Here is a 22,992-nt window from a genome sequence, read left to right on the forward strand (position 1 = left end):
CCCACCCCCTCTCCCTCCCCCAGCGCCCACCTTGATGTGGAACGACGACAGAGAAACATTGGGCCTCCCGGTGGTGCAGCGGAAGCGGAGCTTCTGGTCAGCTGGAGGCTCGGGCTCAGGTAGGGGGTTCTGGCCAGGGCTTCCTGGCCGTGTGCCTGGCACCCCTCCCTCCCTCCTCTGGAAGGCTGTGCAGGTCAGGCCCACGTAGCTGTGCGGCTTGATGAGGTAGGCCTCCAATGCCACGTTCCTCGCATTCTGGGGACAGGGACCTTGTCATCCCACCATTTGAGATGGTGGCCTTCTGCTTGGGACTGCACATCTCTCTCAATGGGCCTGCTCAGGCTGTAGTCCTCCCCTTCAATCCTCAGTTTTTTCAAAGCCACCTCTCTCTCTTTTTTTTTTTAGAGGAACAGATTCTTGCTATGTCACCCAGGCTGGAGTGCAGCATCACAACCAGCTCACTGCAGCCTACAAATCCTGGGCTCAAGTAATCCTCCCACCTCAGCCTCCTGAGTATCTGGGACTACAGGCATGCTACCATGCCCATCTAATTAAAAACATTTTTTTTAGAGTTGGGGTTTCACCATGTTGCCGAGGCTAGTCTCAAATTCCAGGCCTCAAGTGATCCTCCCACCTTGGCCTCCCGAGTAGCTGGGACCACAGGCGCATGCCAACACTCCTGGGTAATTTTTGTATTTTTTGTAGAGACCAGGTCTCTCTGTTGCCCAGGCTGGTCTCCAACTCCTGGCCTTGGGAGATCCTCCTGTATCGGCCTCCCAAAGTGCTGGGATTACAGGTGGAGCCACTGCGCCTGGCCTCTTGCTCACCTCTTAAGTATGCCAGTTCTGTTGCCCGACTCAGCTGTAGAGCAGGCTCCATGTCTCGCCCCTTTGCATCGCCCCAAGGGCCTAGCACAATATCTTGAACATACACGATGCTGTACTGTGGCTGTTATCAGACTGGAGCACTCACCTTCTCTCAGGGAACTTCCATTACTCTTCACTCAATCCCGAGTGCTGTCTGCCCTGCCACCAAGCCTTCCTCCCATCCCTTCTACTCCTTTCACTCTTCCTCCTGCTTATTCCCATCAGGCTGGTCCTTTGGCTCAGTTCCCCACCATGGAGTCTGGCATCACTTCTCCAGGGTCACCGGCCACCTCTCCTTAGCACTGCCCCTGACAACTTGGAAGTGAACCCCATGGCTCAGAACTTTGTCACGTCTGCTGCTCTTGCTAGCTGGGGCACGGCAGGTGCACGCCTGAGAGGGAGCGCCTCCCTCCTCTGCATGCCAGGGCCACCCCCTATGCTGACCCCCATTACCACCGAGATGTGCTGGGCATGGGGGCTGAGGGCGGCCCCGCCGATGCGCTCCAGGGCACCCACGATGCGGCTGCAGGCCTTGTCCTCGCGCTGGGCCAGCCACAGCAGGTGCTCATCCACCAGCATCAGGTTGCTGGCCATGTCCACCATCACCTCTATCAGCTGGGGGGACAGGGAAGTTGCTGAGGGCAGGGGCGGGGCTTGGGACCCAGGAGCTGGAGTGAGAGAGAGGCTTGAGCAAATGAGGGATGGGGGCGTTTTCCGAGCTCCTGAGGTCCAGCTGAGTCTCACCTCTTTGATCTGGTCGACATAACCCAAAAATTTCTGGATCATCTGAGCCACATAGACTACATCCATCATGTCTGAAAAGCTAGCGGCCTCGGCTGTGTACACACGCAGCTGGTGAGCCAGGGTCAGCGCATTGGAGGCATTGATGGGCATCTGGGGATTGGGGGAAGAGAGAGGATCATCTCGCCTGTTCCTTCTGCCCCCGAACTGCCCCTGGGGACCCTCTGCTCTGTGCCAGTGCTCAGTGCCTGGGGACAGGAGTCCAGCCTACCTTCTGGGTCTCATCAAGCTAGGAGGGCAGAGGAGGCTGAGACCATCACAGCCCAAGGCCACCACTGCCAGCACCCCTGGTGTAAGGACAGTGGGACTCTGCTTTTGGTGTTGGTGAGTAAAGGGGCGTGAGGTGGCCGGATGGGGACAGAGGACTGGTGCCCTTCCCCACTGTGGCCTCAGTGGGTCTGAATAGCAGAGGGCGGCTAGAGGAGAGGAGCCGGCTCCTGGCTCTGCACAGGCAGGAACAGGAGGCACAGCCCAGCGGCCCGGAGATAGGGCTCCCCTTGCCCGTTAGGTTGGCTTCTCCCTTCCCTGTGCCCCCAAAGCAGAGCTGGTGGGGTGCCCCAGCCTCTCCTCACCAGCACGAAGGTGTACAGCACCCTGGTGATGTCGTTGGTGTAGAGACAGTGGGAGTAGTCCCCTGGCTCCCAGCGGCCGGCACGGTCACACCGGCGGGAGGCTCGGGTGCCCGGGGCACCCCCGCCCAGGGGCACTGAGGTGAAGGGATACTGCAGGCAGGACTGGTAGGCTGTGATGCCAGCCAGAGTTCGGGGCCACCTGAGGGGAGAGGCAGGAAGTTGCCGATGAACTGGGCTTCTCAGAACAACAGCCCTTCTCCCGACTTTAGAACGGTGAGGCCGGACTCCTTGGGGCCTTGGGGAGGGATCCAGGAGCGGGGTTCAGACCAGCCTTCCAGGGGTTCCCAAGTTCCACTCTCTTTGTTCTGACCGGGCTGTCACAGGCGATAGGGGGCTGGACTTCAGAGTTCTGAGTTTAAATTCAAGTTCTGCCACTTATTTGCTATGGCTTAAGGAAAGGTATTTATCCTTTCTCGGCCTCAGTATTCTCAGCTGTACAGTGGGGAGAATAATAGCTTCCCTGCATAACAGAGAGGGTCACTGGGATCTTAAAAGGTGATACTCGTTGTGGGTGAGCTTTTGCAAACTATGAATATAAGGAAGCAAATAAAAGCCTTTTTGTGGCCAGGCACAGTGCTTGAGCCCAGGGGTTTGAGACCAGCCTGGGCAACAAAGTGAGACCCTGCCTCTACAGAAAATAACACAATAAGCTAGGCATAGTGTCTGCACCTGTAGTCCCAGCTCCTTGGGAGGCGGAGGTGGGAGGATTGCTTGAGCCCAGGAATTCGAGACTGCAGTGAGGTATGATTGTGCCACTGCACTGGAGCCTGGATGAAAGAGCAAGACCCTGTCTAAAAAAAAGTCGCAGTGGCTCAAGCCTGTAATCCCGGCACTTCGGGAGGCTGAGGCGGGTGGATCACTTGAGGCCAGGAGTTCGAGACCAGCCTGGCCAACATGGTGAAACCCTATCTCTACTGAAAATACAAAAATTAGCTGGGCATGGTGGCACAGGCCAGCTACCGGGGAGGCTGAGGCAACAAGATCATGCCATTGCACTCCAGCGTGAGACTCTCCCTCAAAATAAAAAAAGTCTTTCTGCAGCACATCTCAGATGGTAATTTTGTTTGTTTGTTTGTTTTTGAGATGGAGTCTCGCTCTTGTCTCCTAGGCTGAGGCTGGAGTGCAATGGTGTGATCTTGGCTCACTGCAACCTCCGCCTCCCGGGTTCAAGCGATTCTCCTGCCTCAGCCTCCTGAGTAGTTGGGATTACAGGCGCGCACCACCATGCCTGGCTGATTTTTGTGCTTTTTGGTAGAGATGGGGTTTTGCCATGTTGGCCAGGCTGATCTCCTGACCTCAGATGATCAGCCTGCCTTGGCCTCCCAAAGTGCTGGGATTGTAGGCGTGAGCCACTGCACCCAGCCTCAGATGGTAAGTTTATACATAAAGTCTATCTATTCGATAGCAAGGCTTCAGGCTGAATGACAAAAGGAAGTGTCTTCTCCATCTTTAGGACCCAACAGAGACAGCGGATGGGGAAACTCTGGCCACCTGTGATGTCAGGTGCAAGGGTGGGGTTGGGGGCTGGGCAGCCCTCTACAGGGTGGAGTGGGCCAAACCTGAAGTCCCCGCGGTTGTTGGCAACACGCTCGGCGGGGCAGTAGGAGGCAGAGGTCTCCAGCACCACGATCTCCACCTTCTTGCTGGCGTTGCCTTGGGCCATGGACACTGTGCACTCCCACTCGCCTGAGGCCCACACGCCGATGTGAGACAGCGTCAGCTCACTGTGGGTGGCAGGTGGAGCTGGCTCGTGAGTCACCCTTGGGCCCAGCCACGTTGCCCTCCCTCAGCACCGTCCTACAACACTAGCTGCAGGTCCTTTTTTCTTTAATGAAACAAGGGATGCAAGTATGCACTCCTTTTATTCTGATTGGCCTTATGATACTGTTTTTTTGAGCTTCGATTTCCCCATCCTTATCATGGAGCCGATAATATCTCTCTTGCAGGTCTACTGTAGAGATTAAATCTGGTGCCATAGATAGGAGCCACTCTATACAATGTAAGAACACTAGAGAGATGTGAAGTATCATCATTTTGTTCTATCAGATATTTATTTCTAGCCTCTATCTAGACCATTGATAACTTAGTCCAAGCTTCCATAAATATACACGCACAGTCTCCCGGGAACACATCTGGGGGCAGCTCTTTTGCGGGGTGGTGACGGGTAGGGTAGGTCCCCCAACCCCATGCTGAGGCCTGAGGAGGGGCAGCGGGGCTCATACCTGGTGATGAAGGTGCAGTCGTGGATGAGGCTCTCGGCCAGGAGGATGCCCGCCTGCTCATCACCCTCCACAGGGGCTCGGTTGTGGTACCAACGGATGCGGGTGTCGTTGCCCAGGTAGCTGGCAGAGCACTGGAAGGGCAGCCGATCCCCCTGGAACACCACTTGGCGTAGGGACGGGATGAGGTGGTGTGTGTGCAGCTCCAGGGCCCCCTCTGTGGGAGGAGACACCAGGCGTGAGGCCCGAGTGCACATGCATGTGCACACGCATGTGTGAGCGAGAGTCCAGCAGGATGGGGTGGGGCGGGGCGGGGCCCTCGGCCTGCAGCCTGCTCCAGCTGGGAAGGAAAAGGGGTCAAGAGAAAGTCTCTAGGGGTAAGGGTAAAGGGGAGGGACAGGCGGTTTTTGGACAAAGAAAAGTACTCCTTTCTCAGCACACGTGTTACCCCAAGAGGTGGGGCCAGATGAAAACATAAACAAGCAGTCCCAAGGGGGCTTAGAAAAGCTGATGGAGGACTGACCCCGGGACACCGAGGGAAAGGGGATGCCCTGGAGGACACGCCCAGCACACAGTCATAGGCGGAGTAGGGAGAATAACACTGGCCCCGCCTCACAGGGAGGGTCACTGGGATAGTAAATGTGATTCTTTTTGTGGGAGAGCTGTTGCAAACCTGTAATGAAAGACAGCACAGAAAAGCCTTTTTGTGCTGGGCAGCACTTCTCAGATGGTGATTTATACATAAAGATAAGGTCTCCCTAAATGCAAGAGCAGGACTCAGTGTTGTGGTCTTTTGCAAATTGCAATACAAAGGTAAAAATCTGTGGGTCTGAGGGGAGGCTCATGTCTGGGCCCTGGGTTGGTGGAGAGGCAGGGTCCCTGGGAGATGTGTAGTTGGGGGGACTTGCTCACCGCAGCAGAGCTGGGCCTCCTGGAGGCTGCCCAGGGCCTGCGCATGCAGGGCACTGGGGTAAGCACAGAGCGTGCGTTCCGACAGCTGCAGGGAGCGATTCTGGGCCCAGGGCAGCAGCCAGCGCAGGTGGCAGTCACAGGTCAGGAACTCGGTGCCCAAGTCCCTGCAGGGTGGGCAGAGGGATCACGGAGCAGAGCAGAGGGAGTGTGGGCTCATGGGTGGCCTGGGGCCCCAGGGAGGGATGAAGCTGCAGAGGGTAGGAGGGGCAAAATCGGGTCTATGTGCACCATCTCTGCCCCGGGCCATCGCGGGAAGGTGATCATGGGGGCATTTCAGGCACTGTCTGCTGTGGCCACTCGTGAGGCCAGTCCTGGTGGTCATGATGCTTATACATCTCTCCTGGGCAGAGAAAGGGACAGGGGTCTGGGTCCTTGAGCTAGGAAGAGATACTCACACAACCTTAAGGGCTGGCAGCTCATCAAAGACCCCAGGTTGCAGACTGGAGAAGATGTTTCCAGATATGTTTCTGCAGGGAACAGGGGACAACTGAGATGGGGTCTTAGGGTGTCCATGCACCGGAGGAGAGCAGGTGGGATGTGGAAGGGTTGGGGGCCACATTTTGCTTCCTATGCACTTCTTCCCTCTCCTCCCCTCCCCACTTCTCACCCCATCACTTACAGTCGGAGAAGCCTCGGGAGGCCCTGGAAGGTCTCGGAGGTGAGACAGCCAATCCGGTTGTTGGAGAGATCTCTAGAGAGACACAGGCAACCTCAGCGTGTCGGCCACGTGGCAGCACGCGGGTCCACTTGTGAGGAACACATGGGTGGGGCCGGGGCTTGTGTTCGGGGGTGGGATGAAAAAGGAGATGAGGTTGGGGCCAGGCCGCAGCTGGACTGGAAATGCCAGCTCCTTTGACCCCAGCCAAGGCACCCAAGCGGAAAGGAGGGGCAGGTGTGGGTGGGTGAGAGGAAGGGGGTGGGCATGGAGCAGGAGGGGTGACTTTCTCCCTTGGGAGGGCAGGGGTGGGGTCAGGGGGGGGCGTGACACTCACAAGCGCTTCAGCTCCCCCAGGCCCAGGAAGGCGCCCGGCTGCACTGTGCTGATGATGTTGTTCCTCAGGTCCCTGCAGAGGCAAGTGCGGAGGCCCTCACACCTCTCCCCGCTGGAGCCGCCCTGCTCCCTGGGAGGGGTCCTCACTGTCACCACGGTGTTGTTGCTGGGTTTCTCAGGGACTTGACTTCCTGCTAAACCTCTGCTCTCCTCAGCACCAGGTGGGAGGTGGGATTAAAGAACCACCCCTGATCAAGGCCATCCTGGCCAACATGGTGAAACCCCGTCTCTACTAAAAATACAAAAAAAAAAAAAAAAAAAAAAATTAGCCGGGTGTGGCAGTGTGCACCTGTAGCCCCAGCTAGGCAGGAGAATTGCTTGAACCCGGGAGGCAGAGGCTGCAGGGAGCCAAGATCGCGCCACTGCACTCCAGCCTGGGCAACAGAGCGAGACTCCATCTCAAAAGAAAAAAAAAAAAAAAAAAGAACCACCCCCTCGGACAGGCCTCCTCCACCTCCCTGGCTACCATCAGCGGGCACTGGTCAGAACAGAGAGAGGAGACGAAGAAGCCAAGAGATGGGATCACAAGGGCCTCGGACAACATGGAGAGCGTCCTGGATTGGAAGTTAGGAGGCCTCCTTTCCCACCCTGCCCCACCTCCGGGCTGCCCTGCAGGTTGCTGGGGTTGCCCTGGGAAGCATTTGAAAATAGGTGTCATGGTGTTTTGTAAATTGCTATGCAAAGGTAGAAGCTTCTTGAGCCTGGACTTTGTGGGCAGGGGAGGGGGCGCATGGGAGGGGTAGTTTTTTTGTTTTGTTTTGTTTTGTTTTTGAGGCTGGGTCTCTCTGTCACCCAGGCTGGAGTGCAGTGGTGTGATCATGGCTCATTGTAACCTCAAATTCCTGGGCCCAAGCCATCCTCCAACCTCTGCCTCCCAAGCAACTGGCACCACAGGTGTGCGCCACCACACCCTGCTAATTTAAAAAAAAAATTTTTTTTTGGTAGAGACAGGGTCCCACTATGTTGCCCAGGCTGGTCTTGAACTCCTGGGCTCAAGTGATCCTCCCTCCTGGGCCTCCCAAAGTGCTGGGGTTACAGGTGTGAGCCACCGCGCTTGGCCAAGGGGGGTATTTTTATGGCTGTTTTATCCCTGTGCCCCTCTCTGTCTGACAGGCGAGGAAACAGGTCAGGCGGCTGGCCGAGGCCCAGGTGGACTCTGCCTGGCTCCTCTCCAGGGCAGGGGTGTAAGTCCTGTCCAGCCTCCTCCTTCAGATGAGGAAGCCAGGGAAGTGACAGCTTGTTCAAGGTCCTCAGTCCTGTCTTCTCCATGGGTCTCCGCAGGAGCCCGCAGTGTCGGGAGACAGGACAGAAGGGGGCTGTGACCCCACAGGGATCCCAAGGGCCAAGCCTGGCCTGGAGGAGTGAGCGGCAGGTAAGTCCGCAGCCTTCCAGCCCTGAGTCTGTGGCTCAAATTCAATCATGGCCTAGGCACAACTCTCTGCCCCCTTCCTCACCTGCCCCCGGGGCTGCAGGGACAGTGCTGAGGAGACAGTGCCCACCCACAGGCGACCTGCTGGGTATCTGCCTGCCCTAACCCCACACCTGCCAGGGCAGCCCCCTGGGCTCTTGGGGCAGGCAGGACCACAGAAGACCAAGGTGGGTGCCTGCTCACTGGCCTTCTCCCTCACCCTGTCCTCTGTGCCCTGCACAGCCAGGGACAGATGCCTAGAAGGCAGAGTGGGTGGGGCCAGTTGCCCACCTACTCAAAGGCCAGCTGGCTCTTTCCTGAGCTAAACCAGGACAGGCTTCAGGCTCCATAGAGCTCATGGGCCTCACAGCCCAGTGGGCCTCCCTGTCCTGGGTCTGAGATGGAGGCAGTGGCCTCTTGGCTCCCACCCACTGACAGGAGATTGTGAGGCAGCAGGCAAGGGTGGGTGGACCCCTGGAGCAGGCAAGGGTGGGGGACCCCTGTCTGAAGGGGCTGTGGCGGGAAGACAGGAGATCCACAGAGATTTCTGGGGCCCACTTGCTTTCCCAGGCCTTGCCACCCCTCAGCCCAGATGGAGGAGAGGGTCAGGGTTGGGGGCTGAGGGGACTCTTGGCCCTGCCACCCCTCAGCCCAGATGGAGGAGGAGGTCAGGGGTGGGGGGCTGAGGAGGCTCTTGGCCCTGCCCACCACAACCTCATCAACATCTCTGGATTACTGGGCAGGAGGGGGTTAACCAAGCCGGCTGCCCGCTGGGAGGAGAGGAAATGGGTGTTCAGGACGGGGAGGTACTGTCCCACCAGGGGGCCTGTTTGTGCACAGTCCCGCTTGGGGACAGAAACACTGTGCACAGCCCTTCCCACGGCCAGGGGAGCCCTCACCCTCAGCTCCTTCCCATAGGAAGGACTCGAAGGACTCAGCCGGCCTCCATGACCCCAAGTCCCTGGAGAAGGAAGGGAAGGGGCCACCAGAAGGGGCCAGTTCCCTAGAGGAGGGATGGCTTCCATGCTGGGGTGTGCTGGGAGGTGCCCCCCAGTGGGGCGCACACAGGGACCGTGCCAGGACACTGATCCTAGGCCCCTGGCCAAGGGAGAGGGATGCAGGATAAGTATCCTGGCTGCCAGGGGTGCCCCTCTGGCCCAGCCCCCACCGTTTTGCCGCCAGACCCCATCCTCACTGCCTGCCCCTCTGGGACTGTCCCAGCATGTGCCCCCTGGCCCCTGTTGGGGTCTGGCCATTCTCAGGGCTCAGCCTCCCACCCCCACGTGGGGGACGGGCAGAGGGAAACACATTCCTCATTGTGTCACTTCCCTTCATGGGCTGCCAAGGGGCTTAGGCGCAGCCCCCCTTCCCTCCTCGCTCACTTGTGTTTATTCTCATTTCCTCCCCGGCCCCCCTCAAAAGCCCCCACCCGCCTGCCCCACTGATGCTCTGCAGATGGGAGTGAGGCGGCGTCCAGGCCCCAGCCCCTCTTCCTGCCCTTGATTTCCTGCAGCCCAGCCATGCTGGGGCCTTGGAGAGGGCACCTCCACCTCCACGGAGGGTGGGCATGCCTTCTCCCTTGCCTCAAGCCCGCCTGGGGAGGAGCCTCGGGGTGACCAAGGCAGCCCCCACGAGTGCCCTTGGGAGCTGGCCTGTCTCGGCTCCCTGGGCTGAGCTCTGAGAGCCTGAAAGACCCATGGGAAGCCGATGCTGCCTGGTCCCTCTGGGTAAGAAGCTGTGTCCTCCCTCGGGGCGGGAGAAATGCTACCATAAGACTTGGACATTTTTGGGACCTGCAGGTCTCCTATAGATTGGTTGTTCTGAGCCTTTCTTTCTTAGCACATCCTTTTGAAGATCTATGAAGGCCATGAACTTCTGCCCGAGAAAAACTCACTACACCCATCACTATGCATACAATTTCCAGAGGGGCATAGAGCCCAAGTTAAGAAGCCCCGGCCGGGTGCGGTGGCTCACACCTGTAATCCCTGCACTTTGGGAGGCCGAGGTGGGCAGATCACCTGAGGTCAGGAGTTCGAGACCAGCCTGGCCAACATGGTGAAACCCCATCTCTACTAAAAAAAAAAAAAAAAAAAATTTAGCCAATGTGGTGGTGGGCGCCTGTAATTCCAGCTACATGGGAGGCTGAGGCAGGAGAATCACCTGAACCTGGGAGGTGGAGGTTGCAGTGAGCTGAGATTTCGCCACTGCTGCACGCCAGCCTGGACGACAGAGTGAGACTCTTAAAAAAAAAAATGACAGAAGTCCTTTGCTGGATGGTCTGATCTGATCCCTCCATTTCTCAGGTGAAGCTAGAGTAGCTTGTGGAAGCACGCGCAGATATGCTTCCACAGAGCCCTGTCCTTAGAACCTGGGAAAGACGCAGGGTGTTGAAGGCACTTCCCCTCCCTGCTACCCGTTGCCCCTCGACTCCAGGCCACCCCCTCCCTGTATCTCTGTCAATATGCAGGAGGATTCCCCTAAGCCAGATGTAGAGGGAGGATTCCTGGGAGCAAATCATGCCCTATGCCGTTGTTGGGAAAACAGAGGCTTTGGGAGCTGAGTGTGTAAGAGTGAGTTTGTGAGCAGAAGCAATGAAAGGAGGAGGGAGTAATGGATGAATAAAAGTTCAGAAAAAGCAAAACGGGGTGAAATAGGAAACAAAGCAGATTGTTAAGTTGAATTTAATAACAACTTAAAAATTTTACACCTTTGGCCAGGTGAGTGGCTCATGCCTATAATCCCAGCACTTTGGGAGGCTGAGGCAGGTGGATCACCTAAGGTCAGGAGTTCGAGACCAGCCTGGCTAACATGTTGAAACCTTGTCTCTACTAAAAATACAAAAAATTAGCCGTGTGTGGTGGCGGGAGCCTTGTAATCTCAGCTATTCAGGAGGCTGAGGCAGGAGAATCGCTTGAACCCGGGAGGTGGAGGTTGCAGTGAGCTGAGATCACACCATTGCACTCCAGCCTGGGCAACAAGAGCAAAACTCAGTCTCAAAAAAAAAAAAAAAAAAAAAAAATTGCACCTTAAAGGATACCATCAAGAAAGTGAAAGAGAACCACAGAATGAGAGAAAATATTTGCAAATCAGATCTGATAAGGGATGTCTATCTAGAATATATACAGAACTCTTACAACTCAATAGCAAAAAGACAAATAATCCAGTTGAAAAAAATGGGCAGGCTGGGCATGGTGGCTCATGCATGTAATCCCAGCACTCTGGGTGGCCAAGGCAGGCAGATCACGAGGTCGGGAGTTCGAGACCAGCCTGACTAACATGGTGAAACCCATCTCTACTAAAAATACAAAAATTAGCTGGGCGTGGTGGCGCACGCCTGTAATCCCAGCTATTCAGGAAGCAGAGGCAGGAGAATCACTTGAACCCAGGAGGCGGAGATTGCAGTGAGCTGAGATCATGCCATTGCACTCCAGCTTGGGCGGCAAGAGTGAAAGTCCATCTCGAAAAAAAAAAATTTGCATCTTAAAGGATATCATCAAGAAAGTGAAAGAGAACCACAGAATGAGAGAAAATATTTGCAAATCAGATCTGATAAGGGATGTCTATCTAGAATATATACAGGACTCTTACAACTCAATAGCAGAAAGACAAATAACCCAGCTGAAAAAAATGGGCAAAGGATCTGAATAGACATTTTATCCAAGAAGACACACAAATGGCCAATAAGCCCATACAAAGATGCTCAACACCACCAGCAGTAAGGGAAATGCAAATCAAAGCCACTTGACACCTACTAAGACAGCTGTAATAAAAAAGAGAGACTCCAGCAAGTGTTGATGGCGATGTGGAGAACCGGAACCCTTACACATTACTGGTGGGAATGTAAAACGGTGCAGACACTTTGGAAAACAGTTTCACAGTTCGGGGTACCATATGACCCAGAAATTCCACTCCTAGGTATATATCCAAGAGAAATACAGATACATCCACACAAGAACCCATAGCTGAATGTTCACAGCAGCATTGTGCATAGTAGCAAAAAGTAGAAACTGGCCACGTGTGGTAGCTCAAGCCTGTAATCCCAACACTTTGGGAGGCTGAAGTAGGAGGCTCACTTGAGACCAGGAGTTCAAGACCAGCCTGAGCAACACAGTGAGACCCCTATCTCTACCAAAAAAGAAAATTGGCCAGGCACGGTGGTGCGTGCCTGTAGTCCCAGGTATTCAGGAGGCTGAGACAGGAGAATTGCTTGAGCCCAGGAAGTCAAGGCTGCAGTGAGCCGTGATCATGCCACTGCACTCTAGCACTCTAGCCTGGCGCCAGAGTGAGACCCTGTCTGTCAAAAAAAAAAAAAAAGAAAAAAGGTTGGGCATGGTGGTTCACACCTGTAATCCCAGCACTCTGGGAGGCCAAGGCAGGCAGATCACAAGGTCAGGAGTTCGAGACCAGCCTGACCAACATGGTGAAACCCTGTCTCTACTTAAAAATACAAAAATTAGCCGGGTGTGGTAGTGCGCGCTGTAATCCCAGGTACTCAGGAGGCTGAGGCAGGAGAATCGCTTGAACTTGGGAGGAGGAGGTTGTAGCAAGCCGAGATCGCACCACTGCACTCCAGACTGGGCAACAGAGTGAGACTCTATCTCAAAAAAAAAAAAAAAAAAAAGTAGTATCCACCCAAATATTCAAGAGATGAAGGGATAAACAAAATGTGGTGTAGTCATACAATGGAATATTATCTGGCCATTAAAAGGAACGAAGTGCTGATATGTGCTATAACATGGGTGAACCCTGAAAGTACCATGCTGAAAGAATCGAGTTATGAAAGATTACCTATTGCATGATTTCATTTATATAAAATGTCCAGAACAGGCAGATTTATAGATCTATAGACAGAAAGCAGATTAGTGGTTGCTTGGGCCTGGGGAAGAGGGGGTGGAGGAATGAGGAGTGACTGTTAATGATTCAAGGTTTCTTTTGCGGATGATGAAAATGTTCTAAAATTAGATTATGGTGATTACACAATTCTGTAAAATATACTAGAAACCATTGGATTGCACACTTTTTTTTAAACGGGTGAACTTTTATGGCACGTAAATTATATCTCACTAGAGCCGTTAAAGAGCATGTGAGTTTTTATGACTGTGTGTGTGTGTGTGTGTGTGTGTGTGTGTAACCACATACAGGCAGGGTGGGGCTGCAGAGAGTCAGCTCCCTCTGGCCCCACAGACCTCCCTGCTTGTGGGTTTGAAAACCAAATTATAGGTTCGGAGGCCACAAAGCAGCCTTCCCTGGGCCTACAAGACTTCCAGGGTTCACTAGAAAGTGGGGGCTGGCTGAGAAGTGGGCCAGGACACCCTGCAGGTATAGAAGTGTCTAGGGGAGGAAGGGAGAGGTTCTAGTCCCATCCTCCAGGTGCCTCTTGTCTCTGATAACAATCCACAGGTTATTTACTGAGCATGTACCCCATGCCAGGCATGGGGGCTACCATGGCAAACAAGAGGGCTGTCCCTGAACACATCAGCCTTCCCTCCTGGGCTTCAGTGGTGCAGGAGTCCAGGCAGCTTGTCTGCGGCATTCCTCCCCGGTGTTGTTGGGGACGGGGAGGGGAGGAGGGACAGAGCCCAGCAGCCTCACCCTCAGCCCCACCCACAGATTAATGGAAGCCACCTGGCGTTGGGCAAGCCTCACTCCACCCCCAGGCCGCCACTTTCGTTCGTTCCCATGAGCATCTGCTTCTAATGAGCGCCTCAGCACCCCTGCATACCAGCCCCCGGGGCTCATTAATCTCATTAAGTAATGACAAATCATCCCGGGGCTGACCGGGCTCCCCTTCCCAGATTCTTTCCTTTAGCCGTGCACGAGCCTCTGGGGGCCAGTGTCCACACAGACCCATGTGCTGGCAGGCACGCAGTCTCGCTCCCTTGGCCTCTCTTGGGGCTGTCTGCCCTGGCCGGCTTGGTCCCTGGTCTAGAGGCATCTTACTGTGACTGACACCCTCAGAGCCCCCCAGAAAAGTCTTCCTGTGGCCTAGTCCCCATTGCATGTGCTTGGCAGGGGATCCCGGGGAATGAATCACCAGCTGTACTTGGAGCATGTATATTTCAGCTACACAGTTGCCGGCCCAAGGCTGGGAACTGTAGGCAAATCTATGCAAATGATAGGCGGCCAGGGTAACATCTAGCAACTGGGAAATCTTCAGAGGGGAAGGGAACTGCCTGCCATATACTGGAAGCCTGTGCTGCCATGCGTTCTGTGTAAGGAACTCTTCCTCTGTTCCTGTAACAACTCCTCATAGCCCTGTTTTCCAGGTGAGTAACCCAGGGCTGGGAGAGGCACTGGAAGGTAAAAGAAGGAGGGATGATTCCACTCCAGGCTGCTTTTCACACCAAATGGAGTCCAGCGCTCTTTCATCAGCTTCTCTCTGCCCCAAAAGTCTTTCCTTTGGGCAAGAAACAGTCTTGGCCATGCTGGAGGGTGGTGGGAGAGAGAGAGGGCACAGACGTGCAAGGCGGGTCTTCTGTACACTCCCTGGACGGCCCAGGAGGTGTTTCTGCAGGGCTCTGTTTCAGGTCTTCCTGTCTATCCTACCTGGCTGATAAAGGTGTGTGCCCCCCATCTCCACTCCTACCCCCAACCTCTCTGGACGATCATCTCTGACACATTCCCACTGGGCATCCACTCTGTGGCCCCTTCCTTGCCCATCCTGCCCATGCTGGCCTCAGGACCCTGCATTGCAAAACAGATACCACACAGATCTACTCCCAGCTCCTGTCCAACAAGGCAACCCCCTCACGTACACACAGCCCATTTGCAAAGGCCCAAGGGGCTCTCAGCCAAGGAGGCCATGCAAACACATTCTGCAACAGCCTGGAGCTTCCGTTTCAGTTAACAGACTGGGCCTCAACCCTCCCACTGGACGTGCTGCTCATAGACTGTGGGATGTTAAGTTGCCGTGGCCTCAGCCACCCAAGCCTAGACATCTGAGTTCGACAGGACAGAGGGATCAGTGTTTCCTGAGCACCAACTACATGCCAGCCCATGGAGTCTTATTCCTGATGAATAGGCCCTCAGTCTAGGGGTCATCTTGCCCACTGGCACCTAACCCTGGATGAGCATGGGAATTGCCTGCATAGCATGTAAAAAATTCCCAGGCCCCATGGGACAGATGAATTAGAATCTCCAGGAGGGAGGCCCAGCATCTGTATTACCCAAGGGCCCTCTCCTTCTGGGGGGATAGTGGTTGTGATGGTTAGTTTTGTGTCAGCTTGACAAAGGCTATAGTACCCAGTGGTTTAATCACACATGAATCTAGATGTCGCTGTGCAGGTATTTTGTAGATGTGGTTGACATCTTCCATCAGCTGACCTCATGTGAAGGAGATGCTCCTGTATGATGTGGGTGGGCCTCATCCAATCAGCTGAAGGCCTTAAGAGCAGACACTGAGGCTTCCTAGAGAAGAAATTCTGCCCCAAGACTGCAGCGTCTGCTCCTGTCTGACTTCTCAGACTGCTGGCCTGCCCTACAGATTTGGGGTCTGCCAGCCCCCACAATCATGTCAATTCCTTTTTTAAAAAATGTCTTCGTGGCCAGATGTGGTGGCTCGTGCCTGTAATCCCAGCACTTTGGGAGGCTGAGGTGGGCAGATCACTTGAGGTCAGGAGTTCGAGACCAGCCTGGCCAACATGCTGAAACCCCATCTCTACTAAAAATACAAAAATTAGCCAGGTGTGGTGGCATGTACCTGTAATCCCAGCTATTCAGGAGTCTGAGGCAGGAGAATCACTTGAACCTGGGAGGTGGAGGTTGCAGTGAGCCAAGATTGTGCCACTGCACTCCAGACTGGGTGACAGAGTGAGACTCTGTCTCAAAAAAGAAAAAAGAAAAAGGCCGGGTGCGGTGGCTCATGCCTGTAATCCCAGCACTTTGGAAGGCCAAGGAGGGCGGATCACAAGGTCAAGAGATCGAGACCATCCTCATCCTGGCCAACATGAAACACCGTCTCTACTAAAAATACAAAACTTAGCTGGGCGTGGTGGCGTGTGCCTGTAATCCCAGTTACTTGGGAAGCTGAGGCAGGAGAATCGCTTAAACCCAGGAGGCAGAGGTTGCACTGAGCCGAGATCGTGCCACTGCACTTTAGCCTGGTGACAGAGCGAGACTCCATCTCAAACAATAATAATAATAAGAAGAAGAATAAGTATTTGTATATATAAATACAGCAGTGATCAGTGACCACGTTGGAGACCCTGAGCTCCTCCAGCCCTGAACAAGCACCATCCCTGTCCTGCTGCCCACGGCACACCCTTCTGCCCAGATGGCCCCTCCTCTGGAAAGCCTGGCCCTGTCACTGGGTCCTGTGATTATCTTCTCCCTATGGGCGCTGTGGGTGTCCCACACACATCCAAGGGTCATAGAATTTTAGATCCATAATGCACCTCCCAAATCACCCCATCTACCCTAGCTCTTCTGACAATGAGGAATCGAAGGCCACCCCAGTAGCCACCCCGGCATCACATCCTACCTGTCTCCTGCCACCTCCCCCTGGCTCGCTTTGCCAGCTCACACTGCCCTTCTATTTCTCAGACTCCCCAGGCATTCCCTGAACCCAGGGGCCTTGGCAATGCCTGCTCTCTTCATCCTTCCTGAGAGCTCCAGGCTTCCTTTCTCGTCCCTTCAGGTCTCAGGCCCAGGCATGTCATCAGCAAGGCCTTCCTGACCTCACTACATAAAATAGCACCCCTGGCCCTCTTGCTTTCTCTCCTCCTTACCCTGCCTTGTTTTTCTCTGCTGCACTTAGGCCTCCAGACACACCACACACCTATTTGCTATTTTCTGGGTCCTATCAGTAGAGGTAAGGGTCGGGAGGGCAGGCACCTGATCTCCTGTGCTCACTCCCAAAGCCTAGAACAGAGCCTGGCACATAGAAGGGCTCAGTGAGCACCTACAGAATGAATGGATGGGGTGACCAGCACAGAGCAGGAGCTGGGACTCAGCGTTTAGAATTCTCACTCTAGTACTGCTCCTACATAGCACGACTCGGCATCAAGCCAGATGCTGCCTCTTGTGAGCTGCTGCCGCCCTGGTTCTTCTGATTGCCTGCCATGCTCAGGGTGAACTTGCTATGCAGCCTCCAGAGCCTTGGTGCTGGAGAAGGACAGGCCGTCTTTTCATCTTCATCAGAAAAATGTGCTCTCATGAGACTGAAGGATGAGGAGACAGGGGCAAGGCTGAAGTAGGGGAGATGTCAGTGAGGCCACCAGGGGCTCTGTGCAGTACCTTCTCACTTGTGTGTGCTAAGGAGGAGGAGGAAGAGCCATTGTGGGAGGTGCCAGCCTGAGAGGGGCAGGGCAGGGCCTGAAGAGACCACTGCGGCTTGCCTTCCTCCAAAGACCCCTGGAAGGACATCTGGTTTCCTGCAACTCCAAGACTTCCTCCAAGACCAAGCCTGGGCTGAGCAGAGGACACAGAGCTCTTGAATGCTTAGCTGCTTTCCCTCTTTGTTGGCACCCAAGAGGACTTTTATTTCTATTTATTTATTTATTTAGAGACGGAGTCTTGCTCTGTTGCCCAGGCTGGAGTACAATGAGTACAATGGCGTGATCTCAGCTGCAACCTATGCCTCCCGGGTTCAAGCAATTCTCCCTGCCTCAGCCTCCCAAGTAGCTGAGATTACAGGCACCCACCATCACACCCGGCTAATTTTTGTATTTTTAGGAGAGACAGGGTTTCACCATGTTGGCCAGGCTGGTCTCGAACTCCTAACCTCAGGTGATCCGCCAGCCATGGCCTCCCAAAGTGCTGGAATTACAGGCGTGAGCCACCATGCCTGGCCTATTTATTTATTTATTTATTTATTTAGAGAGACAGGGTCTCACTCTTTAGCCCAAGCTGGAGTGCAGTGGCACAATTATGGCTCGCTGCAGCCTCAACTTCCCCAGCTCAAGCGATTCCCACCTCAGCCTCCTGAGTAGCTGGAACTATGGGTGCATACCACTGTGCCTGGCTAATTAAAAAAAATATTTTTTCTAGAGACAGGGTCTCATTATGTTGCCCAGACTGGTCTTGAGCTCCTGAGCTCAAGCAATCTGCCTGCCTCCCAAAGCTTTGGAATTACTGGCGTGAGCCACCATGCCTGGCACCAAGGAGACTTTTAGATAGCAGCTTGGTGGCAGCCCTTTCTGTGCATCAGGACCACTCTGTCTGTAAGCCACAGAGCAGACAGTCAGAGGGACCTAGTCACGGAGCCGCGTGCAAATGTCACTGTCACCATCCCGGGTCGCCCTGCTACTCCAGCTTGTCCCAGATTGGTAGACAGCCTGCTCTACCTTTCTGCCCAAATATGGGATTTGTGCCTTCCCACTCCCAGGAACCCAGCCAGGCCATCACTCTTTCCTCCCAGCGTCAGGGGCTTGGGGCCAGAGGCTTTCCCTTCCACGGTGGAATGGGTGTCATGGAGGCTCCCTCACAAGGCTGCTGTCATGATGAGAGATCTCAACACCATGTCACATCCATACGGTGTCTCCATTACCTGTGAACACTTCTTTGGACTTTGCTGACACCTCCTTTGAACTTGACAGGAGCCCTAATCTATGTGTGTGTGTGTGTGTGTGTGTGTGTGTGTGTGTATGTGTGTGTTTTGCTTTCTTTTTGAGACAGTCTTGCTCTGTCGCCCAGGCTGGAGTGCAGTGGTGCAATCTCAGCTCACTGCAGCCTCCACCTCCCGGGTTCAAGCAATCCTCCTGCCTCAGCCTCCTGAGCAGCTGGGACTACAGGCGCATGCCACCATGCCCAGCTAATTTTTGTATTTTTAGTAGAGATGGGGTTTTACCATGTTAGCCAGGCTGGTCGCGAACTCCTGACCTCGTGATCCACCCACTTTGGCCTCCCAAAGTACTGGGATTATGGGCACGAGCCACCGCACCCAGCCGTGTGTGTGTGTGTGTGTGTGTGTGTGTGTGTGTGTGTGTGTGTGTTTGAGACGGAGTCTCGCTCTGTCACACAGGCTGGAGTGCAGTGGCGCAATCTCAGCTTACTGCAACCTTGGCTTCCCAGGTTCAAGAGATTCTGGTGCCTCAGCCCCCGAGTAGCTGGGATTACAGGCATGCAGCAACATGCCCAGCTAATTTTTGTATTTTTAGTAGAGGCGGGGTTTTACCATGTTGGCCAGGTTAGTCTCGAACTCCTGACCTCAAGTGATCCACCCGCCTCGTCCTCCCAAAGTGCTGGGAATACAGGTGTGAGCCACCGCACCCGGCCTAAGTGTGTGTGTGTTTTTAAGAGACAGGGCCTTACTCTGTTACACAGGCTGGAGTGCAGTGGCACAATCATAGCTCACTGCAGCCTTGAACTCCTGGGCTCAAGCCGTCCTCCAGCCTCGGCCTCCCAGAGTGCTGGGATTTACAGAACCACCACGCCCAGACTCCAATATACTTAATTCTAGTATACATGGCATTGTTCGTGGTCTCCCCTGGACTGCAATTGCCTGGGCTGTTTTTGAGCAGGAGAGTCACACCTTATTCTTTTGTGTCTCCCATTGCGCTGACCCATTTGGGCAAAATGGTGCTAGAGGGGCCAAGGGCCCTCCCTGTCGGAGGAACTAGGAACGCCTAACAGGATGAGAGCAGAGATGGGAGACGGGATGGGGGCGTGAGAGAGAAAGCAAGAGTCAGGCTCTAGCAGAGGTGGGAGGCCCAGGCTTCCTCTGTGGAGGGGCAAGGACCCAGAGCTGTGGTCCAGGCTGTGGTCCCTGGATTGTACCAACAGAGCAGGGGACTTAGAGGGTGATTACATTCCTGAGTCTGGCAGCTTCAGTGACTGGCCCAAGTGGCTGAGTGAGGTCTCCCACCCAGGGCTTACCCTACCTCTCCATGAGCCCCGTGAACACTCTCCCCATGAGGAGAGGGCAGGGCTTCTGCATCCCCCCATTTCCCTAACAACTCACAGCCACCAGCTCCTCGATAACCCTCTTCCCCACACTGGCCCCATCAGACGCAGGGGCCCCAGCTCTGGGAATGAGGTTCCAGCCGGCTAGCGGGGAACGCCCAGACCTGGCTGGCAGCCTCAGGGCAAAGGCCAGCCTGAAGGCTGCCACTGCCCAGGCGGCTCTGAACCAGGGTGGGGTGGGCTGGAGTTGGGGAGAGGCTTGGAAACGATCGGCCTTCCCCACCCTCAGCCCCCTTGGGGCTTTGTTTGTTGATTTGTTTGTAGGAAAGGCGGAAAAGGGCCGCAGTCAGTCGCTTTAAGCTGCCCTCAGCCCTTTTATGCTGGGCCCCCAGCTGGTGGGGAGGCCAGTCGAGAGCTCGGCCCTCACAGCTAATTGCTCATTAAAGAGCGTTAATGAGCTTCTCAGAACCCGCTCCCCACTTCTCTCGCCGTGGCTGGCAGAGGAGCTGGTCTCTCGTTCCATACCAGCGCCTCTGTGGCTTCTCCTTGTTGGTCAAGCCCTGGGCAGGGTCCCAGTGGGTCTAATTCCGGGCCCTGCTCGGCCGGCAGGTTCTGGAGTCACTCAGCGACCAGCGTTCCTCCTCCTCCCTGGGGTGACCTCTTGCCATCACGGCCACCCCCCTCCTCCACCTCACCTTCCCCAGCACTTACAGCTTCTCCAGCAGCGACAGTCCCAAGAAGGAGCCATTGCGGAGCCCCGTGATCTTGTTATTGCTCAAGAGCCTGAAGAGACAGAGAGAACAAAGACAGGACAAGGTGCTGTTACGTGCTGGGCATCCGCTTTCACCACTGGTGGGGCCAGCTTGCATCTTTGTCAACGGCGCCCCCTGGAGTTGTGCGAGGCAGCAGCCCCAACCTCTACTTCCGGAGATTACAGGGAGAAGCCGGCCAGCGGTCCACCCAGCCCCAAGTAAGACCTTCCTGCCCTGAGTCTCCTCCAAGCCTGGCTCTGACGTGGGGCTCTGTGTGCAGGTGGGAGGTGGGCTGAGCAGGTGGGGGTGACGCTGTGATGCCCCGTTTCCACTCTGGAACCACAGGGCTGACCCTCGGTGCCCCCTCATGCCCTTCACAGTTCCATCCTTGCTCAAGCCCTTCACCCAATATCCCGAGGAGAGTGGTGGGGAGAATGGCTTGAACGGGGCCAGGATGCCCAGAAGGTCTGGAGGCAGGCGGGAGCTGCCCTTCCTCAGAGGCTCGCACACTCTCACCTGTGAGCGGAGGACCTCACAGGCCCCCATCTCAGAGGGCCTGAGTGCACAGTGGCCGCATCCTGGCCTCCTAAGCCTTCTGAAGCCTTGGCAGAAAGCCAATGGAGCCCCGAGTGTAGGGGAAGCCAGGCCTCAGCCTCAGCCTCTGAGCCTCGGGGTTCTGTTTATTTATTCGTTTGTATTTGAGGGAGGAGGAAAGGGGCCCCAAGTGACTGAGAGAGACCGAGTGTCTCATCTCCGCCCACCCACTCAGCCTTTCTCTGCCAAGCTCCCTGCTGGGAGGAGGGAGATCCAGGCCAGCCAAAGGGCTCATCCCCCAGTTAATTGCTTATTAGAAAGCTTTAATGAGCCTCTCCGCCCAAACTCTTGCCTGCCCTGGGCTGAGGCAAAGGGTCTCCCTTCTTTGGTCTCAAGGGTAGAGAACTGACCTGGGAAGGCCAGAGGTGCAGGCCCTGGGCCTTTCCTTGAGGGAGCGGCCTCCAGGCTGGACTGGAAGGGAGGGGGAAGTGGGAAGGAACAAGCCCTAAGAAGAGCTGGCAAAGAGATGAGCCTCGAAGCTTCCTGGAAGTGGTGGGTGAACAGACCAGGGGCAATGGGGAGACCCCCGACGGCTGACATTCCAGCTGCTCTGTCTTCCATTGGCTCGTGGAGAAGACAGTGGCCAGGATGGAGGGAAGCATGGAAAAGAGTTGAAGGGGCTTTCTAGGGCGAGGGGTGGAGGAGGGAGGGGTGGAGACCTCATCTCCTTCCTTCCTTCTCCCCACTCCATAGATCCCTCCCACCCGTCCAGTCCCTGCCTAATGGTCCCTCCAATGGTGACATTTCCTGGTGGGAAGTGATGGGTAGGGGGGTAGGTTGGCTGAGTTTCCAAAATGCTTACACACACACAAACACACACACACGCACAATGTTGATATGTCAAAAAGTACATCACAGTAGTCGTTATATGGGATATTAGATCTTCTATGAACTCATGTTATTATTTTATTTATTATTCTCATTTTATGAGTTAGGATAGTTTTATTTCACTTCATACATGGGGTGTTGGTGGTGAATCATAATCTTAGCCATTCTTAGGGCCTCTAGAGGCCTCTAAAGGTCTCATCAGGCCCTGGTGGGCCTGGGGTGGCCTCTGAGTGGTGACAGGCTCTTTAAAAGAAATTAAAAAAAATTTTTTTAGAGATGAGGTCTTGCTCTGTCACCCAGGCTACAGTGCAGTGGCACAGTTAGAGCTCACTGCAGCTTCACTCCTGGGCTCAAGGGATCCTCCTGCCTCTGCCTGAGTAGCTGGGACTATAGGCGCGAGCCATCATGCCTGGCAGGTGACAGGCTCTGACTTTAAATTCAAAGCCTGCCTCACTCCACCCCCAGTTCATGCCCTTCCTATACCCCAGAGTTTACATTAAATGTTGGACAAGGGGCTGGGTGTGGTGGCTCTCATCTGTAACCTAGCACTTTGGGAGGCTGGGACGGGCAGATCACTTGAGGCCAGGAGTTCAAGACCAGCTGGGCAACATAGTGAAACTCTGTCTCTACAAAATAAAATAAAAAAAAAAAAAAAAAAAAAAATTAGCTGGGCCTGGTGGCATGGTACCTATAGTCCCAGCTACTCAGGAGCCTGAGGGACCTATAGTCCCAGCTACTCAGGAGCCTGAGGGAGGAGGATTGTATCACTTGAGCCCAGGAGTTCGAGGCTGCAGTGAGCTATGATGGCACCATTGCACTCCAGCCTGGGCAACAGAGTGAGACCCAGTCTCAAAAAAAAAAAAAAAAAAAAAAAAAAAAAAAAATTCTGCAACTCCCAAATCCTCAATATTTTTATTTTTATTTTTATTTTTTTGAGATGGAGTCTCGCTCTGTCGCCCAGGCTGGAGTGCAGTGGCGCAATCTCCGCTCACTGCAAGCTCTGCCTCCCGGGCTCATGCCATTCTCCT

At 54.8% G+C, this 22,992-nt stretch overlaps 1 protein-coding gene across 2 annotated transcripts in view; it reads right to left on the bottom strand.

Moving 5' to 3' along the window:
- The window catches only part of ADGRA2 (adhesion G protein-coupled receptor A2), a 47,119-nt gene that overhangs the window by 8,505 nt on the left and 15,622 nt on the right, over positions 1–22,992 (bottom strand). For both annotated transcript variants that reach the window (XM_055349004.2, XM_019031967.4), the window contains exons 2-12: positions 20,502–20,573; positions 6,483–6,554; positions 6,110–6,181; positions 5,886–5,957; positions 5,431–5,594; positions 4,522–4,735; positions 3,859–4,023; positions 2,240–2,438; positions 1,611–1,760; positions 1,320–1,481; positions 31–255 (exon numbers count right to left, since the gene is read on the bottom strand). In XM_055349004.2, coding sequence (XP_055204979.2) covers positions 31–255; positions 1,320–1,481; positions 1,611–1,760; positions 2,240–2,438; positions 3,859–4,023; positions 4,522–4,735; positions 5,431–5,594; positions 5,886–5,957; positions 6,110–6,181; positions 6,483–6,554; positions 20,502–20,573 — 1,567 coding nt within the window. The remainder of the gene's footprint in view (positions 1–30; positions 256–1,319; positions 1,482–1,610; positions 1,761–2,239; positions 2,439–3,858; positions 4,024–4,521; positions 4,736–5,430; positions 5,595–5,885; positions 5,958–6,109; positions 6,182–6,482; positions 6,555–20,501; positions 20,574–22,992) is intronic.

This window comes from Gorilla gorilla, chromosome 7 (genome assembly GCF_029281585.2).
Source record: "Gorilla gorilla gorilla isolate KB3781 chromosome 7, NHGRI_mGorGor1-v2.1_pri, whole genome shotgun sequence".
In the NCBI taxonomy this organism is placed as follows: Eukaryota; Metazoa; Chordata; class Mammalia; order Primates; family Hominidae; genus Gorilla; species Gorilla gorilla.